The sequence below is a fragment of the Manis javanica genome, chromosome 1 (genome assembly GCF_040802235.1).
Source record: "Manis javanica isolate MJ-LG chromosome 1, MJ_LKY, whole genome shotgun sequence".
Taxonomy (NCBI): Eukaryota; Metazoa; Chordata; class Mammalia; order Pholidota; family Manidae; genus Manis; species Manis javanica.
The window spans coordinates 48,992,924-49,009,566 of NC_133156.1; the positions used below are offsets into that span (position 1 = coordinate 48,992,924).

A 16,643-nucleotide genomic window follows, 5' to 3' on the forward strand; every position below is an offset into this window, starting at 1 on the left:
GCCTGTCCAAAGTGTGCAGGAGCAGAGTTCCAGACCCCTGGAAAGCTTCTAATGCTAGAAAAAGCCTTCTTCTTGAGTAAAATGGTCATCACCTATGTGCTCTAATCCTACCAGCATTCCAGACATTCTCAGTACCCACTTCCCAGGGAAGCCTGATGTCCCACCTTCAGTAGCCCGTTTTCCTTCTAACTAAAACTATCACTCTTGCTAGATAGTCCTTGGAAAAGTGCAAGCCCTGTGGAGTAAATTTGTCAGCCATTAACATCTAGGGTGAATTTCTGTCATAGGAAAGTCTTTCCTTCCTCTCTAGTTCGAAATTATCTGAGGAGTTAGACCTCAATAAAAGGTAGAGAATTCAAAGGAATGGGACAGTGTCTCCCTGCCTTTTCTTAACTTCTCCCTATTAATAAACCTAAGAATCTCATGCTTCCCATAATGTTTGAAATTCTAAATTTTTTTTTCATTTACCATATGTAAAATTATAATTGTAAATATGCTATTTTCCAACTAAAACACTTGCTGATGCTGAGATTTTGATGGTGCTTTTGGGTTGGGTCAACGTCATCATTACAAGAGGGCAAATCTTCCAAGAAGGGTTCAGCCCAGATGTGATAGTGCTGGAAAGGTGAGAGAAGGAGGAACGTGGGAGCCGAGGAAGGAGGGCAGGGCGGCAGAAACCGGAAGGTAGCCTCACCAACGATGAGCTTTGCCTGAGAGCTTCGACCAGGACAGACCCTGCTTGATGCCAGCAAAGGTGCCAGTTAAGGAGGAATATGTGGTTCCAGTTAGAGATCCAATGCCTTCCCTTTGTGGTCATGGCATACCCGTGGAGGTCAGGGATCAAAACGTGACACAGCACCCTACCCAGAATAACAGTAACAACAATAGCCCCATAAAATTTTGGGGAGTTATCAATACTCTTTTCAAAGCTCTTTTACCAAAGGCAGATCCAGGTTTTATGGGACCTGAATCTTATGCAATTTAGGGATGAAATGAATATTAATTAGGGTAAGAAAAGAAACCAAAACAAATTGCAAATTTTAAAAAGCAATTAATGCAAACTTCACAAAATCCAGAAGAAAACCTAAAATTTTGTATTAAATAACTACTACTAAGCCTCCATGATAATTTGTTTTTCTATACTTGTTGGCTGTATCCCCTTTGTCTTTTAATATGACGATCAGTTTGTAATGTTATTATCTATGGAAGGAATAAAGAGATAGTCTTTCCTCTAGTACAGATGGTCAAAATACTTGTTACAGATTATTAATAAGTTAGAAAACTTTCTTTCATGTTCCTAATTGATTATTGGTGATGTAAAGAAATTGTTAGAGTTGTAAATTTTGGGAAAAACTTTATCAATCTTCTGTGGCATTTCTGGGCATTTCAGGTTTTCTTGTACAGTGAATAATCAAAATACTCTTTGACTCAACACTCATTAACCAGTTTGTCATCAGTGTTCTGGCACTAGTGAAATATGACTTCCACACTAGGCAGTCCACTTCCTGTGATGATGTAGGTGAACCAGCACAACAAGACCAAGCCCTGCTGGGAGCCATCCCTGCCCCAGCACAGCTAGCAGTGATCTAACTAGACGGTCAAAGGACTACGCATAAGCCTTATAAGCCCATACCCCTAAAACTAGACCAAATGTATCTGAACTCAATTCTCCTTAGTTAGAACTAAAACAAACAAAAAATGTGGCCACCCCAACCCCACCCTATTGTGTGGCACAGAGGGAGTTGGAGTGGAAAGAGACAATCACTGACTGCAGCCTTGTGATTCTGAGCAGAACATGAGGGACTGGGATTTGTCCAAGGTAGGGTCTGCACTGCACAAAGGAAGCAGCCTCATTCCTTCTGTCTGCCACTCAGACCCAATTTTCCCAGCCCTTACTCTCTCCAGGGCTTCTCTGATAAGAGTTAGCAGTATGGCGATGATTAAGTCATGCCCATATTTACATACTCACTTCCATTCATCTCAAAGTGACGAGGATAAGCACACACACATAAATCACAAGACAGCCTAGTGAGAGCTCTGCAAGGTGAGTGAGAATGTTTGAAGAGACCCTGAAGCTTTGCAGAAGAGTCATTGAGACTCCACCACATGAAGAGCCAATCCACTGGAATTCTTGAATCTGAGACCACTTTCTCCTTGAAGGGTATGCCTAGAGGGTTGGTGTTATTGAGACCATGGACACAAAGCCCAGGCCTGTCCCTTGTCAGCAGGGCACCTTTGCTTATCTACCTAGCCTGACTCAGTGATGCTGTTACTTTGGTCTGTTGCCTGCTAATCACCCACCTGGCTGATAGCCCTGGCATAGTGGTAACCTCAGCTTTTCTGCTACCCTCATACCCACTATGATCATTCGGACTCTGCACTCTCCATGACTTGGTCCCCCACCCCTGCCCTTCTCCTTCCCCCAACAACGCTATTATATTAATCAACTTAAAGTAGCTATACTTAGGAAAGAAGTAGGTCAAGTCTGCAGACCCAAATCCCATCCATTCTTTTCACAAAATCTTGACTAAAAAAGTGGAATTGATATTGCAATAATTAAGAGCCAAATATGACTACCACTGGTGGCAGATAACATTTCACTTTCATTAAGCAATATAAAATAGACGCGAGAATTCCCGGCTGCCACCCCGACGCACCAGGCTTTACAGAATGAATCTTAAATTGCACTATGTCAGTCAGAGCTCAGGAGTTATCAGCATCATTTAATTAACTTTTTTTTTTCCAAAAACTAACGCATTGGAATAAAATATAAAAATGTAATCCCTGTGCAAACCCACTGCTAATGATGGCCCCTGGCAGAGTCCTGAGCTGCACCTAAACAGGAGTCAGAGCATTAAACCTTCTTTGTTCCTTCCCTGAAGCTTCCTCCCCCAGCCAGGAGGGAGAGAGGGCTCAGGGGCTCTTTCCATCTTGACCTAGAAGCCTCAGGAATGAGGAGCAGTTGTCTTTACTTGAGACCCTAGCATCTCTCCTCTTTTCCCTAATGTTGTTAACTTTCAGCCACTTTCTGTTGAGATTGACATATATTTTTGTTCTTAAAAAAAAAGTAAAACTTTACACTAGTTTTCCAAAAAGGAATGGTAACTGGAGGCTTTGGCTCCAATTATAAGATATTATTGCTTATAAATTTCATTTGTGGGTGTTCTCTGCAAGAAAGAATGCATACTTGAGGTCCCACACATGTAAGTGAGATGAAGAGAAGGAAGGTGGCATGGACCAGAGACAGTAAATGGTTGAGACCATCAGGGTACAACAGTGTTTACCCAACTGCCCTCGACATGGACAGGGGCTTTCTCTTGGGTGTTGCAGACTCTACCCTGTAATGCACTGATGGCGAGTAGGCGGCGCATATGTCTCTAGGCTTCCCCTCACACCCAGGGCAGATGTTACGAATGAGTCAGAGCACTCTTTGCAGCTGAGCTTAAATTTGGCTCCAGAATCCTTCTACTCCTGCCCTCCCAGCAGCCATTCTCAATCAACAGGCAACCTGTTTACCTCCCTTTCATTAGCCAGAAACCTGTGTCACCTGTGTCACATGACAGCCACCTTGCTGGTCAGAGAATTCAAGCAGTCTTGTCTAGATTTTCCAGTGGCCAGGAGGAGTCCCAAATCAGGGGTGCTTCCCAAGTAATGGAACCAGGAGCTGTCAGCCAGAAAGGAAAAAAAAAGAAAACCTATCTTTTGGGGGGCCCCTTTGTACAAGAAACTAAAATGTTATGTTTGCTTTATCAATAAATCTTCAGCTAACTATTCTTTTTCCTTCTGTTTCCTTTCTATAAAGAAATAAAGAGTTTAAACATAGGTAAGATGAAGAACTCTTTCCCCTATAATTTGATATGGTTCGTTTGCTTCCCTGTGTCTGCTTTTTGTTTTGTGCTTCCTGTGTGACGCTGTATATTTTTATGTACCAAATAGAGTAACTTTTTTATGTGCTAATTGTGTGTTGTGGATATGATAAGCTGTAGCAATTATGAAACGCAGTCAAAAAAACAACCAAATAAGCTGACAGTAATTAGAATTTCCGGGAGATGCAAGCGCAAGATAATGAACCCTCAGCGAACTTCTATCCCGACTGCTCGGTGTTGTCCATAATGGAGCTAAACAGTTGAGGCAAACTTCTGGCTTTTGTAAATGCTGGACTGGGTTCACAAAAGCTTTAATGAACTGGAAACAGGTCAAAAACTCATTTTCAACTCATTAATGATTTTTTTCCCCTGGATATATGGTCATTTAAAAAAAAAAACAAGTTAATTGCCAATCTGCTGGTCAGAAAGAGTCCAAATCAGAGGCACTGGAAATTTTCATGGAGTTAAGTCCCTTTAGAGTGGTAAGAAAGGTGTAGACCAAGTGCTTTTTGTATAAATGGCCTTTGTCACTCAGTTGCTCTGAGGTTATCATTTAAAACCATACTGGTACAATTTGCATCTATGTGCATACAACACACACACACCTATGTGCACATGGCTCTGGGGAGCTTCCCGTGGCAAAGTTCAGAAAACTCCAGGTTGCCTCAGGTGGCATGGAAATAGAAGAAAAGTGACCTTATTTTTATTTGGAAGCAGAGGAAAAACAAAGAAATGTATTTTAATACTCAAAGGAATGCTTCTCATTCCTTGATATGAAGCGTGGAAGGGGCTTCTTCACAATGTTGGGTCAGAATTACACAAAGAGTGCAGTCAGGTCATAAAAGATCATCAAAGTCAGTGGAAAAGCCATGTATAGGAGTCCTCCTCTGCCTCCTTCTCAGGTACCCCCAAACTGGCTGGTGATAGGCACCCCAATCAGGCCAAATTAAAAAAGAATGCCCTAGAAGGACACTTGCTTTCAAACTCACGTAGCCCAGTTGACCTGTGCCACGGCCACAGATGTGGAGGCATGGCTGTCCATCTCCCTGAGCTTGTCCGCAAGAATCTTGGTTGGAATGAGTATAAGGCTGTGGGGAAGAATGGGACCCCAGCAGACCTGACCCCACCCCCTCAAGTGTCTGCTTGTGCACCAGAGATTTGGAAAAGCCTTCTTGAATCACGCTCCCTACAAAGTCCAGAGTTCAGTATCTTGCTCATCAAAAGGCACAGATGTGCAGTGCCCGATCATACCGGCTACGTTCCTTCAGTAACCAAGCACAGCATCTAATTTAAAAATGGCATGAATTTTCCCTTTGTGCCCTAATTTGTTTCGCATATATGGATATTCTCTAAAGACTTACTAGCCAAAAATAAGAAAAAAGGGAGGAAAGAAAAGGAACCCAGGGAGCCTACCCCTGCTAACTTATTATCTAGGCTGGAATAGAAAGGCCATGACTTCTACTTCAATTATGTGTCTTAATAGCAACCTTAGGAGAAGCTGGAATTGAAGATGGTTGCAACTCTCAAATGGCTCCTAAAAATAACTTCATAGTTCTTTTCTTCCTTAAAGCAGGGAAGAACCCAAATGGTGGTCTTCTGATTAGTGATCTATCAGCTAATGTCTACAGGACAAATGCATTCAACACTATCATCATGCTCACCCTCCCTTCTTCCCATAATTCCAATCTACAATTGGAAAATAACTGGAAAAATCAGAAGGGCTATGCTCATTTTAGGCACGTGGCACCAAAACCCAGTCTACCGCAGGAGGGCAGAGAGGCATTCACTGCTTGCATACTAGAGGCAGCAATTTTAGTAACTGCTATGTGAACAGCATGAGTGCCCATTCTGGTCTCAACCTCCAACCAGCCACAGAAACGGCAAAGAATGAAATTGTAGGGTTTGAGCTAAAAGGGACTTGCACAATGGCATGATCTGATTCTTCATTATCCAAATAAGGAATCTAGGACCCAACACTGCCCAAGGACTCACTGAAGGTCACCAGCAGGATCAGAGTTGAGTTCATAGAGTTTCCTGTGTCTTAGTCCTCAGCCAAGTCTACAGATCTTACCCCGTCCCAGTCGCCTAGTCAGCAGACCACAGGACAGCTGCAGACACAGCAAGTAAAGAGGTCTGCGTCTCTGAGGCAAAAGCCTTCCTAATACATATCCCTCACACGAAGGTGCTTATCTCCTAGCATGGCCTAGGGCCCTGGCAGATCTTGGCCTGTAGCCCTGTGACTTCACCATTACCCAAGATTTGAAAACTGTATCTCCTCCCTCAGTAATTCAGATTCTGGATGTGATATTAGCAAGCCATCACACTTCTTTACACAAAATGCAACTTTATTCATATCCACACTGAGGAACAGAAGATATGAGGCTGAGGACTAGGGGTGGCTCTGGAGAGCTTCCCGTCCCAAGGCTAGGGAAACTCAGGTCCTCCAGAAGTAACAATCTAGTTCGTTGGAGGCCCTGAGGAAGTATACGTTGAAGAGAGAACCTTCTCAACTGGAAGGGTTCCTCAGTCCCACCTGAGGCTAACGCACACAGACCTGCACCAGGGCAGGACCAGAGCGGGAAGCTCCACCCCAGCTGGGCAAAGCAGTGTCATTTAGCCTGATGGAACACGGTGGATTCTCAGATAGCATGAGGAACTGCGGTCCAGTTATAAGCACCTAAGAGCCATGGTGCGTTGGAACACTGGTTATTATGTTAGATTCTTTCCAGTTCACTAAAGTGAAAGTCACTAGAAATGTTAGAATTCTGCTAGGATTTTTGTCATCTTGATGCAGCAGGGCAGCTGCTTAGCCCCCTTCTCATTCTCTCTGTGCTTCTTCTCCTAAAGCAACAACCCAGCACACAAGTACTATTTGGCAGTGGACCCTGTGTCCGGCTCTCTCTTCGTGTCTGACACCAACAGTCGGCGCATCTCCCGAGTCAAGTCTCTGAGTGGAGCTAAAGACCTGGCTGGGAATTCAGAAGTCGTGGCGGGAACTGGAGAACAGTGCTTGCCCTTCGATGAGGCCCGCTGCGGGGACGGAGGGAAGGCGGTCGATGCGACCCTGATGAGCCCGCGAGGTGAGGGCAGCGGGGGAAGCAGGCCACGCCCCAAGACTGCCTGCCACCGCTTGGCTTTTTCCTGACTAGAACTGAACTAGGCCCTGCTGAGCTCAGCTTTCCCTACAATAATTTAACACTGGTAGATGGCCTGGGCATGTGATTGAGTGGTGTTTTCATTTATTTATGTATTTGTTTGAAGTAAATCGCCCACACATGCTACCAATGGAAAGTGGGATGGATTGCTCCTGGAGATTTTTGACTGCAGCCAGTTAGGGAGAGGCAGGAGATGTTAGCTCCATGAGCCAGAGAGCCTGCTGCATGAGCTGGAGGCAGAACAGAGTCAAGTGCGGGCCTCCAACCACTCCCAGGCATCCCCCCTGGACAATAGTGTATATGGGGATGTTTTGCAGATGTCCAATAAATGGTAGCAATTAAGAATGGGTATAATTTCAGAGTTTGGGGTTATAGGGGACAGGTTCTTAGAACCAATGGATCTCTATTTGGAAAGGATTAAAGATACTTAAGGTTAAGAACCAATCATGTGAAGACCCAGTTCTGGTTTTTAGCTGCTGTGAAAGCGGCCAGCAGAAGCTTAAGGATGAGGAGCCTTGAGTTCAGGCACTGGGGTGAAGGTGCAAACCAAATAGAAGCTGCTGTCTGCCTCTGACCAGGAGAGTGCTAGCACTGGGGTTCCCCCAGGGCACTGATGTGCTGAGGGGAGTCAAGCCTAATTGGGAATGTTTCCTGGAGAATATATTTTGAATTGGGAGTTTGTGACTATCGGAATCCTTGTTTCTCAACCTCATCGTTTGTGAAGGATGAATTCAAGTAATTTACTACCAATAATTTTTCAAGCAATGAGCTTGGAAAATAACTTCTTTTTTAAAGAGAGCAGATGCAGAGTTATTTCCCTATTCATTCATTGTGCAGCCTTGGTTCATTTGCAGCCCAAGGCTCGTTCCTCAGTTGGGTGGTGATACAGCCAGCACCCTGGGAGTCTTGCAGAGGTCAGCACAGTGCTCGTGAGAAAGGGTGTCACCTGGAAAGGTTGAGAGCCACTGCTCTGAATGTGCCAATCCTTCCAGGAAGGTCTCTGGCACAAGAAGATAAAGCCCAGCAGGGTGTCCCCACCTTCACCCAAAACACCGCACTCCTTGGTGGGGGACTCACTCCTACTGCTTGTCTTGCTCAGGTATTGCAGTAGACAAGAATGGGCTGATGTACTTTGTTGATGCCACCATGATCCGGAAGGTCGACCAGAATGGAATCATCTCCACCTTGCTAGGCTCCAACGACCTCACAGCTGTCCGGCCACTGAGCTGTGACTCCAGCATGGACGTGGCCCAGGTGGGACTTTCTCTCACTTCTCATCATTGAGTCACACCTGGTTCTTGGCCTGAAGTTCTCACCTGTGGCCTGTTTGGGTTGGAAGCGGAAAGGGAGGAGGAGACAGAGATAGAGATTACAGGTCTCTTGGCAGAAGGCTTGAGATGAACTAGGCAGCAAGATGGAAAGGGAAATGTGAGATAGCAATGAGAGAGAGCAAAAGAGGGAAATTCCGCTCCGGAAAGTGGAGCCGGTGACACACTCCAGCCGTGGCAGATTATAGGGTAGAAGTTACTATGTAATTACCTCTCGTCTCCATCATTATTGCAGGTTTGAGAATGTACTGTATGGTGTTATATGTCAATCAGAACTTCCCTGTTAATCTGAAATGATTGCATCCTCACTATATAAACCTTTACTTTGTGCAGTAGTAGCTAGAACAGAGCCCTCTATGATATTCTCCCAAGTGATACTCCTTTAGTCCAGGCTGTTAGGTTGGCAGAGAACAGGGGCCCACTCGAATGTACAGTGGAGAAACTGGACTTTATTATATGGACTCTCAAACAACCTGGAATATATATTCACCCTTCCTACACAGACCTTTTCAACTTTCAGTCAACCTCATTCATTTTACCTCAAATTCCACAACAAACTGACAACTTGCTACTAAATTTTTCATTTCAAATTCTGCAGAGAAGGAGTATGTTCAGTACAGTTTATTTTTTCAAGCCAACACTCAAGTTGTAGTTCACTGGCCAGCCTGTGCAGTGGCTGCCCTGAGGTCAGGGCCACCTTCCAAACAGCACGGCTCCTTTTTCTGTATTAGATAAAGGTGCCTCCTCCACATGAACGTAGCCTCCTCAGGACCCTGGCTTGTGAGCAAGGAATGGGTAGGCTTATGCTAGCCCTTGTGCAGTGAACTACAAGTACAACCAGTCATATATTGACTGACCCTGGTCCAGTCTCTGGGGCTGTGAAGATCTTCCTGAGCAGAGCTGGTGACCTACTATAAGCATAGCAGATGACATAGTAGGAGATGTTTGCTACATGGCCTCTTTTGTAGTGTGTGCACTCAACATAAGCAATGGACTATTGGTTTGACAATGGGCGCTTCTCATACAGTGTGCTAGTGAAAAAGTTTTTTTTTCCACAGCTGCATAAAACCAATATAAGTGCCCTACACAGTTAAATGTTGGGCATGTTAGAGACTGTCCTTTTAACTGATGCTGTGTCATCCACAGGTTCGCCTAGAGTGGCCAACAGACCTTGCGGTCAACCCCATGGACAACTCCCTGTATGTTCTAGAGAACAATGTCATCCTTCGCATCACTGAGAACCATCAAGTCAGCATCATTGCGGGACGCCCCATGCACTGCCAGGTTCCTGGCATTGACTATTCGCTCAGCAAACTAGCCATTCACTCTGCTCTGGAGTCAGCCAGTGCCATTGCCATTTCTCACACTGGGGTCCTGTATATCACTGAGACAGATGAGAAGAAGATTAACCGTCTACGCCAGGTAACGACCAATGGGGAGATCTGCCTTCTAGCCGGGGCAGCCTCAGACTGTGACTGTAAAAACGATGTCAATTGCAACTGCTACTCAGGAGATGATGCCTATGCAACGGATGCCATCTTGAATTCCCCATCATCCTTAGCTGTAGCTCCAGATGGTACCATCTACATTGCAGACCTTGGAAATATTCGGATCAGGGCAGTCAGCAAGAACAAGCCCATTCTTAACGCTTTCAACCAGTATGAGGCTGCATCCCCTGGAGAACAGGAGTTGTACGTCTTCAACGCCGATGGCATCCACCAGTACACTGTGAGCCTGGTAACAGGGGAGTACTTATACAATTTCACATACAGTACTGACAATGATGTCACTGAGTTGATTGATAATAATGGAAATTCCCTGAAGATCCGTCGGGACAGCAGTGGCATGCCTCGCCACCTGCTCATGCCCGACAGCCAGATAATCACCCTCACGGTGGGTACCAATGGAGGTCTCAAAGTAGTGTCCACACAGAACCTGGAGCTTGGCCTCATGACCTATGATGGGAACACTGGCCTCCTAGCCACCAAGAGTGATGAAACAGGCTGGACAACTTTCTATGAGTAAGTGAATTTGTAGTCTTTCCCAAGAGCCCCTACCCTACCCTAGCTGGCTTCAGTACTGGCTGTCCATGTAGCTTTTAGAGTTGTTTAGCTGTGTTGTTTTCCTGACTTTAATATCTACTTATAGCCCAATGATACTCACATCCGCTCTCCCTGACTTCTAAACAATTTGCGCCATCAGATCTCTGATAGTGAACATCCTACCTGAGTTGGGAATTCCTGTTGTCTGCTTGCCGTTCCAATTTCAGGATATTGGACACACACAACACCTGGGAGATCAAGTGTTGATTAGCTTTGCTGATTATTCATGTTTGCTGTGGTGCGGAAATTAGAACCTAAAAGGCAAGATCCTGGTGGGACTCCTGTAATTTGCCAATAGGTCCAGCAACACACTTGATTGCACAGACAGGTAGATAAACTCTGAATTTCCTCTTTAGCAGAAGCAGATCAATACAGATAAAGTGCTAGGTATATTAAAAGACGCGAGAGCTGGTCATATTTCCCCCAACAATTATCTCATACTTAATAGTCCCACCATTTGTTTTGCCAAAAAGCTGTTTTCCCTTGTTCCTGCAGGCAGCTCTTGATAAAACTGCCTGCTGCTGCAGATATTAACCAGTGGGATGCTAGTTGGAGGAGATTTTTAAGGCATGATTCCCCCAGTCACTGGCTGAGCCCAGGAGGAAATTTAGAAGTATCTGGCTCTCCTTGATGGGGAAAGATCTGGTTTACCCCTACGCATTTGGAGTCCCTGCTTGTTTTCTAAGTGTTACTGCTAGCTGAGAATTTAGCAAATTAGGGAGGGGTTGTCCAGACAGAGACAAAAGAACAGAAGACCTCACCGTAGATCACTCTTAAATCCAGGAATGTTCGCTTCCTGCTGTATTCCAACGGATTGGGAGAATGTAAAGGAAGCTGTTGCCACCTGCTGGAAATTTAATGTATTGCAGAACTGCTTTCTCTTGATATCTTGTTTCTCTGGGCAAGAAGTTCTGAAGCTAGATCCTGACATCCTTCAGGGCACTGGGACTTCATGAAACTTCCCCACCCAGTGGCTCTGTTCCTGAAGGTACCATCTTTAGCTCTCACACCAAGTTAGGTTAAAGCTATACTTGAACCCAAACACCACCTAGATTTCCATCTTGCCTTCTAGCAGTTCCGGACCCCACGCATTTCAGAGATAATTTGTCGGCTCAGCCGACTAAGGGAAAAACATGTCACCCTCAGAAGGCCTGTCTGAATCTGGCCTAACTTAAGAGTCCATAGTGAAGAAATTTAGGCTTACGTGCATCCTTACACATGAACTCTTACTGGAAGAGTATTTTCCAGGAGGGAAAAATGAAGTTTAATGAAAACATGAGCATGATTTACAAATTTTTGTAAATGTTCAGAAGTTACATGGAAACTGTATAATCTTTTTCTCTCTTAAAAGAGATGCTTTTTATTTTTCATAATGTAGGCAAATCCAAGTACCACAGATTCTCCATTGTAGGGGTTCAAATGCATAAGGTTTTCCTTTCCCTTTTAAAAAGATGGTGAAATCTTTCTGTTTTGTGGTACTCTTTATATGTGGTCAGCAAATTGGCCATTTAAAAAATCAGACACAGGCTCAATTTCCTGTTGGGGCTACATAGCCTTAGCTGAACTTTAGAGAAAAGAATTAACAGAATCATGACCCAAACCTCACAAGGCCTTGAAGTTATTAGACAACAGTCTGTCCTTCAAGTAGTGATTCTATAGCATCTTACTATGCTGATGGACAGTGACTGTAAAGGGGTATGTGGTAGGGACTTGATAATGGGGGGAGTCTAGTAACCATAATGTTGCTCACAATGTAATTGTACATTAATGATACCAAAAGAAAAAAAAAAGAAAAAGAAAACAGTCTGTCCTTCAGTGAGAGCTCTCTTAGGGGGATTCCTCTCTTCCCATCCTGTCACATGAGGCATGATGCAAATCCTCCCATAGGTAGGAAGAGTAAAAGTACCTTCCCTCTACTAGTACTTTATGGGTAGATAAGCCTTTCATCTGTTCAGCAGTCACAGCAACACTCTGAATACAGGCTTGATTATCTTTATTTTATGGATAAAGAAACAGAGACTCAGAGAAGTGAAATGACTCCCCCAAGGTCACTACTGATAATCTGTGAAGCAGGACTTAAATACAGACCTCGGAGTCTAGCATTCTTTACATTACATGCCAGTGTCCTAAAACAGAGCTATAGGTAGAATTTTGAACTCCCACCTTCAGATTTCCAAATGGGACCTGTCCCAAAATTTTGGGGAAGATGCAACCCAATAAGCTAAATTTTCCAGTGACTTGGAAAGCAGGAAAGAAAGGTGAGGGGAAAAATGCTACTAGAAATTAGGCTGACCCTATTTTATGGTCAGCCAGTTCCAAAAAATTCCAGGTCGCCCCAGCCTTGTAAATAAAATTTCCCCAGATGTAGACACTGAGTTCTGATAGAAAATGTCTGGCCCAAGTATGTCTCTGAGGCAACACAAGTCTTCACAACCTTCCCCAAAAGGCAGCATGATATACCAGAAAGCTAATGGATCTTACTGATTGACATTGAGCAGGTTACATAACCTCTCTGAGCCTCAAGGTCTATATCTGTCAAGTGTAAATAGTAATGCAAACCACATAGGTAGTACTGTGATAATGCATTGAGATGATATATTCTTAAAAATTAGCAAAGCACCTGGTTTATAGAAGTTCAACAAAGGAGAGATGCTAATGAGAATGCAATGAGTAATTACACCTTTATCTCCATCCCACCCCTGAAGTTACAGCCAATGCCTAGTGGATGGAGAGTCAGATGGAGATTTATTTTGGAAAAGTAGAATCCTTGCCTGCATCCTAGAAAATAAACCTCTCACAATCCCTGTTTGGAGCAATATTTGGGGACACTGTTAATGAGTACTCCATTAGGCATCTCATACCAAACACTTAGAATTGTTTTGTTTTGTTTTTTGAGGTAAAGTTGCCATATAAAATCATATTAGTTTCAGGTACAACATGATTCTACATTTGTATACATTGCAAAACAACTGCCAATAGTAAGTCTAGTTAACACCTGTCACAATACAGAGTTACAAAATATTGCTCTTAGCAACTTTCAACTGTATAATACAGTATTAACTATAGTCACCATACTGTATATACTATCCCCTTGATATATTTTATAACTGAAAGATCGTACTTTTTGACCCACTTCACCCACCCCCTACCTCTAGCAACCATCTGTCTGTTCTCTGTATCTGTAAGTTCAATTTTGGGTTGTGTGTGCATGCGTGTGTGTGTGTGTGTGTGTGTGTGTGTGTGAAATTCTACATATAAGTGAGATATTATGGTCTTTCTCAGTCTGACTTTTTTCACTTAGTATAATGCCATCCTTGAGGATTAATTCTGCAAGTGTTTATGGTTAAGAAAGTGATCCCAGTTTTATCTTCTGCATGTAGCTTTCCAGTTTTCCCAATTGTATATTCTTGCCTCCAGTGTTGTAGATTATTTGAACCTATAAGCATAGGTTTATTTCTGAGCTGTCTATTCTGGTCCATTGATCTACATGTCTGTTTTTATGCAAATACCATACTGCTTTAATTACTATAGTTTTGTAATATAGTTCGAAACAGGAGCATGATGCCTCCAGCTTTGTTCTTTCTCAAGATTTCTTTGGGTAGTATAGACATATTAATTCTTCCAGTTGATGAACATGAACATCTTCCCATTTATTTGTGTTATCTTCAGTTTCTTTCCTTAATGTCTTATAGTTTTCAGTAGTACAGGTCTTTCATCTCCCTAGTTAAACTTATTCCTTGGTATTTTACTCTTTTTGTTGTGATTGTAAATGGGATTGCTTCCTTAATTTATCTGATAGTTATTAATTTATAAAAATGCTATGGATTTTTGGTTTTGTATTGATTTTTGTATCCTAAAACACTTACTGTTTATTAGCTCTAACAGTTTTACCTCTTCCTTTCCAATCTGGATTTCTTTTACTTCTTTTCCTGCCCTAAGATTTCCAATAGTCTGTCAAATAAAAGTAGTGAGAGTGGGCATCCTTGTCTTATTCCCAATCTTAGAGGAAAAGTTTTCAGAATTTTTCACCACTGAGTATATTAGTTATGGGTTTGTCGTAAATGGCCTTTGAGGTATGTTCTCTCTGTATCCACTTTGTTGATAGTTTTCATCATAAATAGATGTTGAAATAAATGGATGTTCAATTTTGTCAAATGCTTTTCTGCATATGTGATGATCATATGATTTTTATCCTTCATTTGGTTTATATGGTGACTGAATTGCAGGTGTGAACCAGCCTTGCATCCCTGGAAAAAAACCCCACTGGACAGTGGTGTATGACCCTTTTAATGTGTTGTTGGATTCAGTTTGTCAGTATTGGGTTAAGGGTTTTTCCATGTGTGCTCATCAGGGATATAGGCCTATAATCTTTTTGGTATCAGGGTAATGCTGGCCTCACAAAATGAGTTTGAGAATGATTGGTATTCTTCTTTGTAATACAGTGGATCTTCCAGGGTGAGGTAATAGTTTTCCAAGAGGAGCAGTAAGGCTTCTTGCAAAGAAGGTGGAGAAAAAAAAAAACTCCACATTTTGAGAAAAGAGTGAAGATGACACATATATGTAAAAGGGGGGAGCTAATTTTAGGCAACTTTCTGACAGCACAGCATGATCACTGGTATCCCTAGCTTGTTGGTTTGGAGCTACAGGACCAGAGGAAGGGTCACAGGCAGCCAGGCCTGCTGCGTTTGATCCAAGGCATGGAGGTGGGATTTGGCCCAGAATGATGAGGTTGTATGAGTGTGCAAGGACATGGATTGTCTCAAATGTCAGGCTCTGATTTGATTGAGCACCAATGGCAAAAGAGCAAGAGATGCTTCCTCGTATCTGTTCTCACTGATTTGGGATAGTGTACACAAACACACCCTTCCTGAGGGGACATGTTTTCTGCTGGTCATAGGCAACATGAGCACCACCTTTCAGGACAGGTGGCAGTTTTGATGATCGTGTTGCACTCCAGCCAGTCTGCCTTCCAGTCTCTCTCTCTGTCTGTTCCCATGAGTCTGTCCCCTGTGTGGTTCCGAGTGTTGGGAAACTGTGCTTCTAAGCAGTGTGTCTATCCTCTAGCTATGACCACGAGGGCCGCCTGACCAATGTGACACGCCCCACAGGGGTGGTGACCAGTCTGCACCGGGAAATGGAGAAATCCATCACCATTGACATTGAGAACTCCAACCGTGATGATGATGTCACTGTCATTACCAACCTGTCTTCGGTGGAGGCCTCCTACACCGTGGTACAAGGTAAGTCCCAAACTCACCCCGAGACCCAGAGCCCAGCCAAACCCAGAGGTGTAGCTCCCAACCTGGGAGGACTCCAGAGAACCGGAGCACCCCTCAGCTTGCTGTTCTAGTCAAACGTCCACAACAAACAAGTCCTACAGGAGGTCAATCTTGTAGAAAATGACTTAATCAGATTCAGAATGTCATCCATACTAAACCAAATGTCTCGACATTTGGAAATATTTACATACTTATCTGAAAATGTCAGCTGCCATCTGTACACGCTCACCCCCCAGCACTCCCCACCACCCCAATGCACATGACTACCTTCTCAAAGGCGATGTATCCCCTTAGACCCACCTTTTTTCTGGTCCCATTCTGATCCTTCCAAGCATTTGTTTGTTGAGTCGGTTGTCCTGGAATCAGAGCCTTTCCGCACACCTCTCACCAAACTAGCATCTAAAAGGTTTCTGACCACCCTATGGTTACTGTTGCTGTTCAACATGACATACAGTCCAGCACAGCGGCTGGCAAGAAAAGTAATTGTGCAGATTAATTTTTCTTTTAATTAAGATACAATGTCCAGTGGCTAGCCTGTTGTCAGAGGATAAAAGTGTCCTCTCGGTAGATAAATGGTGACATTTCTGGACTATTATCCCGTGACAAAGCTTGTTTCAATGACTCTGTTTCTGCTCGGCCAAATGATTAATGAAGTAGATTCTGTCTTTCTGCAGGAGGGTTCAGGGGTGACAGGTACACTCGTGCTCACTACCCCAAAAGCTAGTGTCTCAGAGGCCAGCCTAGCCGGACTCCTTTGCCCAAATAATCAGGAAGCAACGTATCTGTAAAAGGAGTCCCTGACTCACATTTCCTTCCTGGAACGTTTTGATAAAGGAAAAGGTCAGACGTCTGACTGCCTAGCATAGATTCTGTTTGGGAAGATAAAGGCATGTTATCCCCACCCACTGGCCCA

At 43.7% G+C, this 16,643-nt stretch overlaps 1 protein-coding gene across 18 annotated transcripts in view; it reads left to right on the forward strand.

Annotated features, from left to right (window-relative positions):
• TENM2 (teneurin transmembrane protein 2) overlaps nt 1-16,643 on the forward strand; it is a 1,157,254-nt gene that overhangs the window by 1,104,206 nt on the left and 36,405 nt on the right. For all 18 annotated transcript variants that reach the window (XM_073231871.1, XM_073231863.1, XM_073231878.1 and 15 more), the window contains 5 exons: nt 3,803-3,823; nt 6,714-6,946; nt 8,121-8,275; nt 9,496-10,370; nt 15,516-15,691. In XM_073231871.1, coding sequence (XP_073087972.1) covers nt 3,803-3,823; nt 6,714-6,946; nt 8,121-8,275; nt 9,496-10,370; nt 15,516-15,691 — 1,460 coding nt within the window. The remainder of the gene's footprint in view (nt 1-3,802; nt 3,824-6,713; nt 6,947-8,120; nt 8,276-9,495; nt 10,371-15,515; nt 15,692-16,643) is intronic.